The sequence below is a fragment of the Tetrao urogallus genome (assembly GCF_951394365.1).
Source record: "Tetrao urogallus genome assembly, chromosome: 1".
Classification (NCBI taxonomy): Eukaryota; Metazoa; Chordata; class Aves; order Galliformes; family Phasianidae; genus Tetrao; species Tetrao urogallus.
In genome coordinates this window covers 7,436,598-7,450,555 of record NC_136813.1, presented here as the reverse complement: position 1 = coordinate 7,450,555, position 13,958 = coordinate 7,436,598, and the positions used below count along the sequence as shown (strand labels likewise).

Below are 13,958 nucleotides of genomic sequence, written 5' to 3'. Positions count from 1 at the left end.
GAGAATTTTGGCATCGTGATGTCATCGCTCCTTGCAGCATTATGCTGCACGCTGGGCACATACAGTGCTGCAGTTAGGATGGGAGAATCTATGATTCTGTGATCTCTGCTGCTCAGCACCATGATGTAGACATGCCCCATATGACAGCAGGCCAGTCCATTACCCCTCCCAGCTGCAGGTGCCCACAAGCTGTGCAAAATTGCTTCTTCTCAGCCTGCGCTACAGCTGTGAATGTAAACACAGCCCTGCCTGCTGCATTCAGAATACCTGAGGATGACTGCAACAAAGTCTGTTGTGCCTGTGCCACATGTCGATGATACCACATGCGAGTTCAGTTGTTTGGGGATCCAGTTATGTCTTTCCTCCTTCTCTTTTGGATTGCCACAAACCTCTTGCAGTCTGGAAGTCTCCTTTGCAGCTTTGTGTTTGTGGAGAAATTCTGTTTCCTAAGGGTACTTCTTCTCACAGAAACCATTTGTCAGTTCCTTTGCAGGAGAGCCGCCCACACGGCCAAATCACTGCTGGCTCAAGGGACGTTTGTCACTGACGTGGAATGTGTCCAAATCCACAACAAAGCCAGGGGATTGAAGATTTACTGTCCTAATGGAATAATAATCTTAAGCAGATGTCAAATTTCTAGAGCTGGAGACCACTACAGTCAGCAGAAAGAGCTCCTGGTCTCATTACAGCCACTTTATAATGAAACCAGGAGTGTGTCAGAGGCTTCAGAATTAGCACTTACAGTACATTGAAATAAAGTTTGGCTTCTGGGCAATTTTAGAAAGAAAAGCCCTTTCTGAAACACCTGGATAAATTTCTGCATGGTGCCTAAATCTCCATTCATTACTGTTTCACGTAAAATACATACAATGACTGAGTTCTCTAATAACATCTCCAAATTGTGCTTTTCGACCCTATTGGGAGGCAAGCACAAGCAAACTTTGCCCATTGAGCCCGTCCTCTGACCGAATGAAACAGCGTGGCAAGTTGATGATCTCTCGCAGTGACTAATAGGCTTTGTAGGAGAATATACACTACTTCTGTTTTCTGATTCTCAGTTACCATGGTAAAGGGTAAGGCAGTCTCATTCTTGAACCGGCACATTTTTGTAGGATGGAATAGATACTCACCCATGGTGTCCAAGGATTAGATCAGAGTAACCCGCAGAATTTCTGAGGCCGACATATCTGAGGTTCAACAAATCCAAGGGCAAGGTCTTGCACTTGAGTTGCAGCAACTCCCCATTCAGTACAAACTAGAGCACAACCCTGCCAAAAAGGCCTTGGAGGTACTGGTGGATAGGAAGCTGGACATGAGCCAGCACTGTGCCCTCACAGTCCAGAAAGCCAACCGTATCCTGGGCTGCATCAGAAGCACTGTGGCCAGCAGAGTGAGGAAGGTGAAGTTTTTTACACTAAGGGTGGTGAGGCACTGGCACAGGTTGCCCAGAAAGTTGGTGGATGCCCCATCCCTGGAGACTCAAGATCAGGCTGTATGGGGCTCTGAGCACCTGATGGAGCTGCAGGTGTCCCTGTTCATTGCATGGGGTTGGACTAGATGGCCTTTAAGGTCCCTTCCAACTCAAACAATACTATGATTCCACGATGAGTAATCTAAGGTTGAAATCAATACTCTATGGGAGATACTGCTGTGCTGGGCTTATTGTGGTCACTCCTGTAGTTCCATCATACATGAGAAGTGCAGCTTGGTGGCTCCAAGTGGCAGGAGGTGGTGATGGATGTCCTGTCCCCAGTTCCTGGCCCCTTTTTTGATGCTGGCCTCGGCTGTGCACTGATGGATGCTGAGCACGTAACCTGAGGCTGAGGCACCACACTCCAGAAGCCTCATTAAGCTGTCTTCACTCCTGTTTCCTTTCCCATCAGTGCTCATTAACAGGGTAACCGGCAAGACAGCTTTCTCTTTATCAGCCTCTGCCATATGGCCAGCACAGAAGACATCAGGAGATCAGGTGCTCAGCTTCTCAAAATGGGAGGAGAGTGAAAATAGCTCTTCTGAGTTAGTTTTTCTTTGTTGGTTTTTTTTGTTTATTTGTTCTGTTTTTTTTATACCTAATTCTTTTTGTCCAGTTGCTCTCCAGTAGCTTTCCCCACAAACACACTCTCAGGTCACTTGTGCTTTCCAACAGGCAGAGTGTGCTCCACAAGGACCACCTCTGTTTGAGCAGTTCTCCAGTACCCTGCATCACAAATTCACCAGCGCCTTTGAGAAACAAAATCACCTGTTCCCTTACGTTATTTATTAAGGTAATGTAGTTAGCTTGGTTAACTGAAAGACTGAAGTCTGTAGGCACCAATAGCCTTCACAAAGCCCTTGTGTAACCCTGACCTCTCTCAGCACCCTGCACCTGACCTCTCTCAGCAGATGTGTGTCTGCCAGGAGACCCGCACCCTGTCCACAAGAAGCCTCCAGCTGCAGTCTTTTTGCAGACCCGGTACAAGGACCACAAAGTTGTTTTGCATAAAAGCACAGGAGTGGCATGGCATCCTTAGTGCTGCTCTTAGTGCTTGGAAGCTGTGAGACATGCTCTACAAAGGGTGGGTTGGTTCTGGGTTGTTGTTTTGTTTTGTTATTTTTGTTTGTTTTTTTTTTAATTAAGGACTACAATGAATGTTAACTTTGATTTTTCAAGAGTTTTTTTCCAAGAGCTTTGTGACTGGGCTTGCCACAGCCTTGCTCCATATTCTGCATCTAACAGTAGCTGATAGCAGGTGCCCAGGGATACAGCTAAGAGTAGGCATGCATGCAATGGTACATCCTTGGCATACTCCCCAGCTTCCAGTAATCTGAGATCCAGGACATTCAGGGATTTCCTGTTATCTTCGTGCTTCAAGGGTCACTTCCATTGATTTAGCACTCAAATCCACAGCAGGCTGTGTGCCTCAGGGCATGCTGGCTGTCTTTACGCTGGTGGAAAAACCTAGTGAGACTCCTACCTAATGTTAGAAATATTGTGCAGCCTAAGAAGATAGTTCCTGTTGGGTTTGTGATGCAGCTCCCTGGAGCGGAATTTCTAAATCCAGGACTTAGGGCTCTGAACATTATATTGGCTGCAACTGGCCTGATTTTGCCAAATTGCCATCTGTTGGCTCATGTTCTAGCATAAAATCAACCACATTTTTGTTTCACAGCGATAACTGTCGTTACTGCTTCATCTGCTGTAACAGGCATGGCTTCATAATGTGGATCCAGCTTAATGACCTCTTAATGTGGTCCAGCTTTCACTGTGCTGTAATTAACTTGACAATCTACAAATCTGACTCATGTTGTTTCCATTTCAAAGTAAAATAGCAGAGAAGATTGCGTTTTCTAACTTATCTCTTAATCTCTACTTTGAGTGATGTAACTTGTGCTGTAAAATAACATCACAATATTGGCTGAGAGTTTCAGAACCAGAAGGTCAATTTTTATTTTAATTCACCAAAATTTTAGTTTTCATTTTAATGTTTCAAATGGAAGAACTTCTCTTCATCTCAGCTATGTGGAAATGTTAAAGTGAAAGGCTTTTTTTTATGTTAAATGTACTATCTATGGTTTGCAGACCACAGGCAGACAAACTCTGCCTGAATCAGCAGCACACTGCCTGGCCCTCTGCCTCCAAGTAGTAAACCTATCTCTCTGTTGTCTCTATCTATCTGGGTTTCCTTTTCCTGGCCAGAAACACACACAGATATGCAAACACTACAGTCCTGAAGTGATGTTTCCCAGACATGAATGATACTAGAAAAGGCTGAGCCTCCTGGGACATGTTTATAGTTTTGTCTACCTGTTATTACAAAGAACCCACAGCACTGCTGCCACCAGAAGACTCGTAGTGAAGGAATAGCAAGAATCATCATGGTCTTTGCACCATTTTACATGGGTTGAAGAATACTTTTTCCTTCTAAGCCTCTTAGCGTGGCACCAGTGCTTGTTTACATAGGACTGCTGTTGCGATCTCTTATTCTAATGCAGATAAACGCATATCTGATTCTGTCAAGGTCAACCATGGAATTACATGGGATAGGAGTCTAGTCTTCTACCATTCTATTCATGAAAACTCATTTTCCAAAGACCATGTGGAAATGACTTGCCTTTCCTCTCTCTGGATGCCCCCATTTCTACCCACCTGGGCATGCTCATGGCAGCCCCTGTAACACTGCAGAGGTGCAGCGGTGCTTCTTATTAATGCACAAGGACAATCACAGAATCATAGAATCATTAAGGTTGGAAAGACCTCTAAGATCATCTACTCCAACCTTCCACCTACCACCAATATTTCCCATCTGGAGTGCCCAGGGAGGTGGTGGAGTCACCATCTCTGGAGATTCTCAAGGAAACATGGCACTGAGGGACATGGATTAGTGGACATGATGGTATCAGCTCAGTGGTTGGACTAGATGATCTTAGTGGTCTTTACAGCCTTCATGATTCTGTGATTCTATTATTACTTCCCAAGCATGATTTTCTTATGATGATGGGCTCTTTTACAGACAATTTGAGTTTTCTTGGAAATCAGAACTTTGGTTGCTGTGGTTGCAATGAACAAAAATGCCCTTTTCCTTTTGGTTGGCAAAGGTGCTGCACAGGTTGTCGGGCCACCCTTGAAGCTCTGAGTTGAGCAAGTCAGTCAAATGCTTCTCAAACTGCAACTGGTGCAGCCTCACAAATTTTTTCTTCTGTGTCCTCATAGCTTAGAATGAGTCTGGATGAACTCGAAGAGGTACATACATGCAGGGATGAAAGAAACAAGTTGCATAATGAGATTGTTCAGGCAATCCCTTGAATAATGAAGCTAAAAGTAAGGGCTTCAGGAAAACATCTGCCTCCCACCTCTGGGATTCACGTTGTCTTGTTTCCACGCTTTGGAAACATCCAGGAGAGATGTGTGTTATCCACTACAGATTCTACTAACAGAATCTTTTGAGTTAGCATAGCTCAGAAATCCAGCAGGTGGATCATAGCAGCACCAGAACAGTGCAGCGATGAACAATTGCATGAATCCTGTGTGTGTGTTCCAGGAAATAGAATGACTTCCTAATAAACAGTTTCAGATGGTAATTTTTACAATAAACTTGTACCACTGTTAGGGAGACAATCTCTTCCCATAGTTTTGATTAACAGTATGCTATTACATCAAAAATCCAGTTTTGTGCAAAATCTACTTGGCGAGGTCTGGAGAGCCAACAGAAATTAATGTGTGGGGCCATTCTATAAACCACTTCTCAGTGAGGCTGTTTTCACAGGAAGGTTCTTGCAAGGTGTGGGTGAGGAAGCCTGAATTTAGATCACAGTCATCTATGGCACAAACCCCCCAAAAATGCAAACAAATGAGACAGCAACATTTACTGTGAAAGACTTATGATGATGATGACTATTATCATTATTATTTTAACGAAGAACTGATGAAGTACATCTTCTTTCCAATTCTAAAACATAGCTAGATGAATTCCAGGGAGGGCAGAGAACAGGTTCACACATGGTGCTCTGGCAGCCAACAGTGAAGCAAGAAACATAGTAAATGAAATAAATAATGACCTTGTAATGTCACCAGATTAATTATTGACACTGTTGTGTCTGTGACAGAGTGAGGACAGAAGTGAGGAACTGTTTTTAGAGAGGAATTAGACTGAGTGCTTTATCTGAGAGAGTTGTAACTCCTAAGGTCTCATTTTTGCTGAAAAATGCATGGGTGCTTAAGACATCAACTTGGATAATATGTAGTATCCATAAAACACTTTGTTACAGTATCTCTTGATTTATCCCCAGTATGTCTTAATTCCTTCATGTCAGAGAAGTGCAGAAATTAACTGCCTATGCTTCCCTTTCCACAGTTGGAAAAGATAAGGGTTACTCCTGCTAAGTGGAGTGCTTCAGTTCCAGAAGGTAGGGCTGCAGAGATCCCAAGGGATCTGCATGCAGGAACAGATTTGAATCCACAATCAGGAGGTCAAAAATCAAAGCTTTTTTGAAAATGGGGAAAAAGAGCTGGGAGATGGAAGAAAGAGTATTGGAGAGGGTACATTCCAATGGATGTTGTCAGTCTGATAACCTGATATTGGAGCTTTTCTTTCACATAAAGGGTGTTTGAGTCCTAATGTCCACGATGCCCAGACAAAGTGATGCTGTAAAGGGGATGAGTCGCTGAGAGTCAGGACTTGGAGGGAGCCAACCTTAGCTGGAAAGCATTCAGCCCTGATGTGCCCAGCTGCTTTTGGCTTCGGACTCTCCAGACTCTGAACTGGAAATTAGATGAGTCATTGGTGTTGATAGAAGTGTGGTAGAACCTATGAAAGCTGGCAAAAAACTGAACAGTTTGACCTGTGGAGCTTTTTCCTGATAGAGAAGTTTGCAAGATCTTGCTACAGATCCACTCCCAGCTGTAGCTACAAATGTAAGGATTCTTACATGTGGCAAATGATCTTCAGAAATCCCTGTTCAAACATTCACGTTGCAATCACTTTTTCTATGGAGAAGCATCCTGTGCATATGGACAGTGAGCAGGTTATAAATGCACAGATGTGTCCCAAGTGGGGCTGCCTTCAGATCAGAACACACAAGTTAAACAGCAGAACTTCTTCGCTGGTTAAACAGAAGCACACCTCTCTAAAAATGATTCCTCCGTATACAAATTACTAATTTGGGTTTTTTAATGGAAATGACAATTTTTCAAGTGAAACACAATAATTTGACAAAGGTTCATCAGTTTCCATTTTAAAAATGTGACAGCAGGTCACATACTGGCTGATGTACTTCATTCCACCCCGAAGTGCTTCCATGTACCCTGACAGGGCACCATGTGGATATCCCTACACATAAGATATAGCAGGGCAATTTCTTTAGAGATAAAGAAAGTAATGACAGGCTTTGAAGGAAACCAAAGCATTGTGATAAGCCCATGACCTAAGTTTTATGGTCTTTCAACCCAGCAGTGGTGATTAGATAACATGGTGAGGGTTATATCTCCTAATGTAGGTGTTTAATAAAGCTAGACATCTAAATTTAAGGTGGTCAATTTAGAATGTATTCACACAGCATGTGGAAAAAGAAGCATCTCCAGAATTGTTATCAGCTTCTACAACTTGCTACTGGATGTGCCTCTTTCTCTCCTTTGAGACGTTATCTAGCTGAGCATTACTCAGCCAACTTTTAGCTATGTAAAGGTAGTGAAGAAAATCCCACTCTGCACTGCTTTTTCTTGGCTGAATTCCTGTACAAGCAGCAGCTCTCTGACCACCCTTTCCCTTCGTAATAACAACTATTCTCCACGTTATCTCCCAAGCTGGATGTTTTTATAGCATCTGTGCCTATTAAAGCACTTCTGTCCCTCATTCCTAAATTGGCTACGATTTACTTTTGGATGCTACTCAAATACTACTGGTAGAGTGCTCTAAATTCCTGTGGGATGAGGCAGGTTACACAAGCCTTGAGTTGCTGTGCCATGAAGAACAGACAGTAGAACTGACTCACCGTGTTGCTACTTGGGAGGATGTTATTACAAATGGCCCCAAGAGTTGTTTTGCTCATGCTCAATTTGTCTTTAGGCTGAACAGCTCATCCTAGAAAGGAGCATTGCACACAGCCACCAAGGGCTGTTAGGAAAGAGCAGTAAGAATGAACTGGTTGGTTTTGAAGACAAAACTCAGTAACTTCATGTTTAACTTCAGTGACCCAGAGCAGCACAATTTCTTTAAAATCCTCTCAAAACCCAAGTAAGATGAGTAGTCCCTGAGGCCCTGAATTTGAACACGATCCCAAAGTTTTCATCCATGATTTAACTGGGCACATTTCATATAAAGTATCAGGTCTTGGGATCTTGCCATGACCAACTTGTAATTTTTATCAACAAAAACTTGAGTTCTCACATTACAAATCGAGGCTCAGAAATGTGGTTTGCACTTTAAGAGCTTCTGTGGCAGAAAAAAAGAAAATAATCTTCAAAAAATATCCCAATGAAAAGCTTTTGCTTTCCAGCACAAGTCCCTTCATACTGAGAGGCACGAAGAGAAATGTTTATGGGTCACCATGCTTTCCTGGTCCTCTGCTTAATCAAAACAATGAAAGATAAAATAGATTGAATTCAGAGCGTTGCCTCATGCTGCAGAGCAGGTATAGGAAGTAAGGAGGGCATTCTCTACTCAAATCTGAAAGTAATATTGAGATTAATACTCTAATAAAAATGACTCTAGTCCGGGCAACCCACTCACCTCCCCTTAGGCTCTTTGGAAAGCTGCTCACATGCACATTCATGCTGGCTGAGGTCACTGATTTTATTCACCAAGTCCAATTTTTTAATATTTCCTCAATGTAATAAGACATTAGAGAAGTAGTTTCTATAGCAACAGAAGTTGCTTAAAGATTTGCTAATGCTTTGCTGTGAGATGGCTGCAGATGTTCTAAATGGTGTGTCTCCTCTCTGTTACCATCCACTAGAAAGCTGATTTTCTGAGGTCCTTTTTGTATTGTTTGTTCGCGCAAAATCCATGGATATTCAAAGCATTCATTTTGAGTTCCAAGACTTTATGGAGAGAGAGTGGGGAATCTTCATGCATCGCTCTTCAGAGTGTTGCTTAGTATTTCAGAAGAAATTTTGCTACTGGATGACTCCTTGATAGCTTCCAGAATCTGCAGTGAGAAGACTTAAAGTGCATAAGCGGTCTGTTTCTCAGATATTCTCAGTGTAACTGTAGTTAGCAGGAGACTGCGGGCAATTAAAGAGTATCTTATGAAAGTTTTCAATAGGCACCATTTAATGTTTCTCCTTTCAGATAACAGCCATAGGACGAGGGGATGCCCTTCAGTTGCACCGGGGGAGGTTCAGGTTGGATAGTAGGAAAAATCTCTTCTCAGAGTGGTGAGGCATTGGCACAGGCTGCCCAGGGAGGGGTTGCCATATCAGGAGGTGTTCAAGAACCGTGGAGATGTGGCACTGAGGAACACGGTTAGTGGACATGGTGGGGATGGGCTGACAGTTGGACTAGAGGATTTGAGAGGTCTTTTCCAACCTCAGTGATTCCATGGCTGTATGATTTTGAGCTGTGTAACACAGCCCGTCATAGGGGGCAGGGAAGAATTTGTCCTGTTCAGAGTCATAAAACCAATTGGAGCTGTTTGTTGAGGAGACGAAATGCAAAATGGCACGAAGTCTAGGATTTTTCCATCTTAACATATGGCAAGCTGGAATTTCCCCATCTTAGTGTCTAGATCCTGCTGATTTACAAAGATTGTTGGTGCTCTGGAAAATCCAAGCTTAAATCTATGTATCCAGGGTGGGAGGAGAGGTGTAACCACAACAAGGACATTGCACAGGGCTCTCTCTTGCTCATTCCAGCAAGTCAAGAAGTTGCTGTCTTGCTAGCCAGTATGATTAGTCGTGTTTGTCCATCTGCCCAGAAAAGTTTCACTGCACTCTGACATTGCAGAGTATGGAGTAAATGTACCTCCAAAAGTAAGAGCTCACAATAATCACAGACCCACCTCAAAAGCTCTGTGCTGTATCTCTTTCAGAAGAGGGGAGACCACATACTGAGCATGGCAGACCATCTCTGGTGGTACCCAGGTGCTAGGATGGTCCTCAGACTGCACAAGAGATAAGTTGAAGTTGGCCTTGGTCACAGTATTTCATGTTAACTGGGAAGAAAAGCACTTTCTCTGGGATGATCATAGAATCATAGAATGGCCTGGGTTGAAAAGACCACACTGATAATTCAATTCCAACCCCCTGCTATGTGCAGGATCATCAATCACCAGACCAGGCTGCACCATCCAGCCTGGCCTTGAATGCCTCCAGGGATGGGGCATCCACAGCCTCCTTGGGCAACCTGTTTCAGTGCGTCACCATCCTCTGGGTGAGAAACTTCCTTCTAATATCTAACCTAAATCATCTCCCTTGTGGATATTAACTGGAGTGAGGTGTTGAATTTGAATGGGAGGGATGTAAGGTGATGCTGCCTCTGCACTGCTGTCAGTCCCAGAGAGGCTCAGGGCCCCAAAAGAGTGCAGCTATTGAAAGCCCTTCTGCAGGACTGCTGCCCAAGGGTTGCTAATTGGTGTGTTGCTCCTTCCCTCTGCTCATTCCACTGTCCACAGTGCTTATGTAGGAACAGATTATTTATGGCCTGGTTGGATTTTATTAGCAAAGCTTTCATGCAACCTAGTGTCATGCAAGTGCTGGAAGTATGTAAGGAAGGAGCAGTCTGAGTATTTCCCAGTTTTTAGAGACTACACACTTGCTCTGCTATTACTGGATAATTATGGCTGGTTTGCAATAATTTCTTGTCTTTGGTCTACATGGGTCACTAGCTCTCATTGCATGCTGGTTTGCAGTGAAGGGAAATGTGTTTCCAAAGCACAAAAACGTGACTATGAAATCACACAACAAAGTGCTCAGTTCCACGTAATCTTACAAGCAAGTTTTCTCATCTTTTCATCATCTGCAGTTTAAGTGGGCACTTGGCTTTTTTTGCAGTGAAATTTGCTCTACTGAAGCATAGCAAAAGATCATCTCCTACACTTTGAGAAGATCATTGCTAAATATATCAAAAGTATTGTTAAAAATACCAAAATATAATAAAGGAGAGCCATATAAGAAAGGAGGAGACAAACTCTTTAGCGGAGTCTGTCGTGATAGGACAAGGGAAACTGATTTCAAATGTAAAGAGCAGAGATTTAGATTGGAAGAAGTCTTTTACAGTGTGGGTGGTGAGGCACTGGCACAGGTTGCACAGAGATGTAGTGGATGCCCCATCCCTGGAGACACTCAAGGTCAGGCTGGACGGGCCCTGAGCACCTGATGGAGCTGTAGGTACCGCTGTTCACTGCAGGGGGTTGGACTGGATGGCCTTTAATGGTCTCTTCCAACTCAAGTGATTCTATGATTCTATGATACCACTGAAAATTTGTTATAACAATAGTCCAAAAATGCACATAATACACATATACAGACGTGAGTGGGCAAATTATGAATACAACTCACTTGTAGTTAGAGATTCTGTATTTCTGTGTGTGTGCAAGTTGGAAAGGATGTGATCCTGTGTGACGTCACCGTGGTACATTTCTATTGCTATACTTTCATCTCAGCACTTGAGTCTCTACTAGTTGCATTATCCTAGTAAAAGGTGTATGTATTATTCCAGGTTGTGGAAATATCTTCATGCATTTTTAATTACCCCTTATCTTGCAGGTACGGCATGAATTGCCTAATCCAGTTTGAAGACTTTGCCAATGCTAACGCATTTCGTCTCCTCAACAAATACCGCAACAGATACTGTATGTTCAATGATGATATTCAGGGTGAGTACAGTAGAAACATGCAAACTGCACCTTCTCATGAGGAAATGATGAAGATCACACGAGTGTTTGTTACACAATACTCAGATGTGTGATAAGCTTTAGCTTATTAAGCTATCACACAAGCATAAAAAAAAAAAAGACAAAAGCACAGCTGTGTAAGTTGAAAAATGAGTCTCCGTTGCTTTTGGTAATTTAGTTGTTCTCTGCAGCAGTGTTGTTCTATGGGGAAAATGGATCATGTGCTTCAGGTTATTAAGATAATTTAGAGAGTCCCATTAATTTTCTTATAATCTAAAACAATACTGACATTCTAGCAGTTACACAAGTCTTCCAGTTTCCAGGTGGTCATTAGCTGATCCTGGCAACGTTCCTCTATTGTTATCTTCCCCATTTCGTGCAGAAATGATAAGGTAAAACCAGTTTCTTTCCTGACTGTGGATGCTAACACCAGGGTAATCTGAGAACATCCCTAGAGTGGTTAACACTGCTCTATCATCTCCAAAGAGCAATGACACCATCACAGCTGGGGTTAGAAGCAGCATCTCTCCCAGGCCACGGGAGGCTCAACTGTCAGCAGAATTACTGAAGTGTGCAGGGACATGCAGGTGGTACATTAGTGGCATTCCTGCTTGGTGCTCACTTTGCTTCAAACCACTGGAAGTTGTGTTTGCCCATCCAACAGAGACAGCAACTTCCCTAGTGACAAAAATAACCAGTTCTTCTGGGAGAGAGACTTGGATTGCGGGAATGTGGTGTGGTTGGGTGTGTGGGTTGAATGTGTCCCATTCAAAAACACTTTCATGAAGAGCGTTTAGATGCAGAGTTTAAACATTTCATAGAAGGTGAGGCATATATTCCTGTACAAGCAGACTTGCCATTTGTTCTTGCTACCCAGAAAGGCTTTCAGTGGAGAGAGAAGCACTGAGAAACAGAATATAGGGCATACATTTTTGAATGGAAGTTTTGAATGAAAGCGCCAAGAACTCAAACTTTCTAGGAGATGAACAGAAGAACCCCAGAATATGAAGCAGACAGTGCAAAAGCTTATTTTGCATTAGTTGCTCTCTATGTGGGTGAAAGAGAACTCATCAGTTAAAAGAGCCCAGGTGATGAGGCAGATCTGTAGGGCTGGATGTAGGCTTCTTGAGGGAACAGTAGGATTTTACATCTTACTAAAGCCCCTTGTATTCTCAGATAAAGCATCTAGCTGGCACTGGTTTCACAGTAGTAGGTATGGAAAGAAATCCTCCTGATCCTTTGAGCTGATAAACGATGAGTCAGGGGAAGCAAGGCACTGCTTCAGGTTTTTTTATGCAGCTGTCAGAAAGAAAAGGGAACACTGAGGCATGGTTAGGAATGAGTTCTGGGGGACCTTTAGGAAGGTGATACAACTTGGACCTGCTCAGTTAACTGCCTTGGAGTCATATCAGACATTAATGGACTTGAATTTGGATCAGTCTGTTTCACCCACACTAATTTACCACTCTGTATCCTCAGCTGATAAGAGAAAGGCAGCCAGTGCCCTTCTCTCTCTTACACCCTCCTGTTCTTTGTTTTTCCTTCAGGCTCTCTCTTTTCTAACATGCTGGTATTTCATGACTTGCAAAAAAAAAAAAAAAAAAAAAAGCAAACTGTGCTTTAAATGATTAATGAGAATTATGCAAAGCCTTGCATTTATTTTGCTCAAGTCAGACAGGAGCAGACCTCCTGAAGCTTGAATAATCCCAGCTTCTGAGCTGGCACTGTATATTTTCACTTAAAAACATCTCTCAGGCACAAGCAGAGCAAGGTAAATCAGGCCTGAGCTGTACTAATTGAAGGCCTCATGCATTGGTTTGTGGGACTGTGAATATAGTGTGCCAGCACCCACCCACAGAGGCAAGATGTGGGAAGAAAAGATAAATTACACCACTTCATCTCCCTTAGGCCTCCCTCTTGCTGTCCCAGGGCCTTACACAAACAGAAAGCAGTTTAAAATATTAAAGCCTAATTTTTTTTATATTTGGTCACACAAACGACCGGATTGCCAAATCTATCGTAACCCAGCAGAGTCACAATGATTCAGACCCTTCCCAGCTCAACCCAGCCCAAGCCTGCTGATGCTGACTGGGACACCTGCCAGGTACCACAAATAGGGACGAGGTGATTGCTTTCATTCTGAAAGCCTGAGGGCTAGCAGGAGCTGGCCTGCAGTGCCTGCACACAAGGGCTCCCCATTAAGGAAGAGGTTCTCCTTCCTCTGTGGGGTGATGACATCAGTCCTTTCCCAGCTCTGCCTGGGTTCATGCAAGGGGCAACAGCTTCAATTTCAGCTATGTGGGAGAAAATTGATTGTCCCTTCTCCCCGATTCCCTGTGAAGTACCAGGGCAGGCAATGCAGCACGTGTGAAATTGGAGGGACGTGAGACTGCTTTGAATCCTGCTCTTTGTGCTCCTTTTGTTACTTTGCTCTGCTAAACTGTGCCCAGCTCTAAACAGAAGGTAGGCAACTGAAAACTGTTACAGAAGTGCCAAGCCCTGTGAAACCCTGAGGCATCCTCTGCTTTCCTGCTTCATACAGGAAGTTAATAAAACCATTTAACAGTTCAATTTGGATTGCACTTCTAGATATCATCCAGTCCAACCCCTCAAAGTTAGGTCCAACTTTGACTTTAGGTCAGGTTTGCCCG

General features: G+C 43.3%; 1 protein-coding gene across 1 annotated transcript in view; it reads left to right on the top strand.

Annotated features, from left to right (window-relative positions):
* Positions 1-13,958, top strand: part of ME3 (malic enzyme 3) — a gene marked incomplete at both ends in the record, with an annotated part of 113,929 nt that overhangs the window by 87,945 nt on the left and 12,026 nt on the right. Inside the window, one exon of the mRNA XM_079549739.1 lies at positions 11,180-11,289. Within this exon, the coding sequence (XP_079405865.1) occupies positions 11,180-11,289 (110 nt within the window). The remainder of the gene's footprint in view (positions 1-11,179; positions 11,290-13,958) is intronic.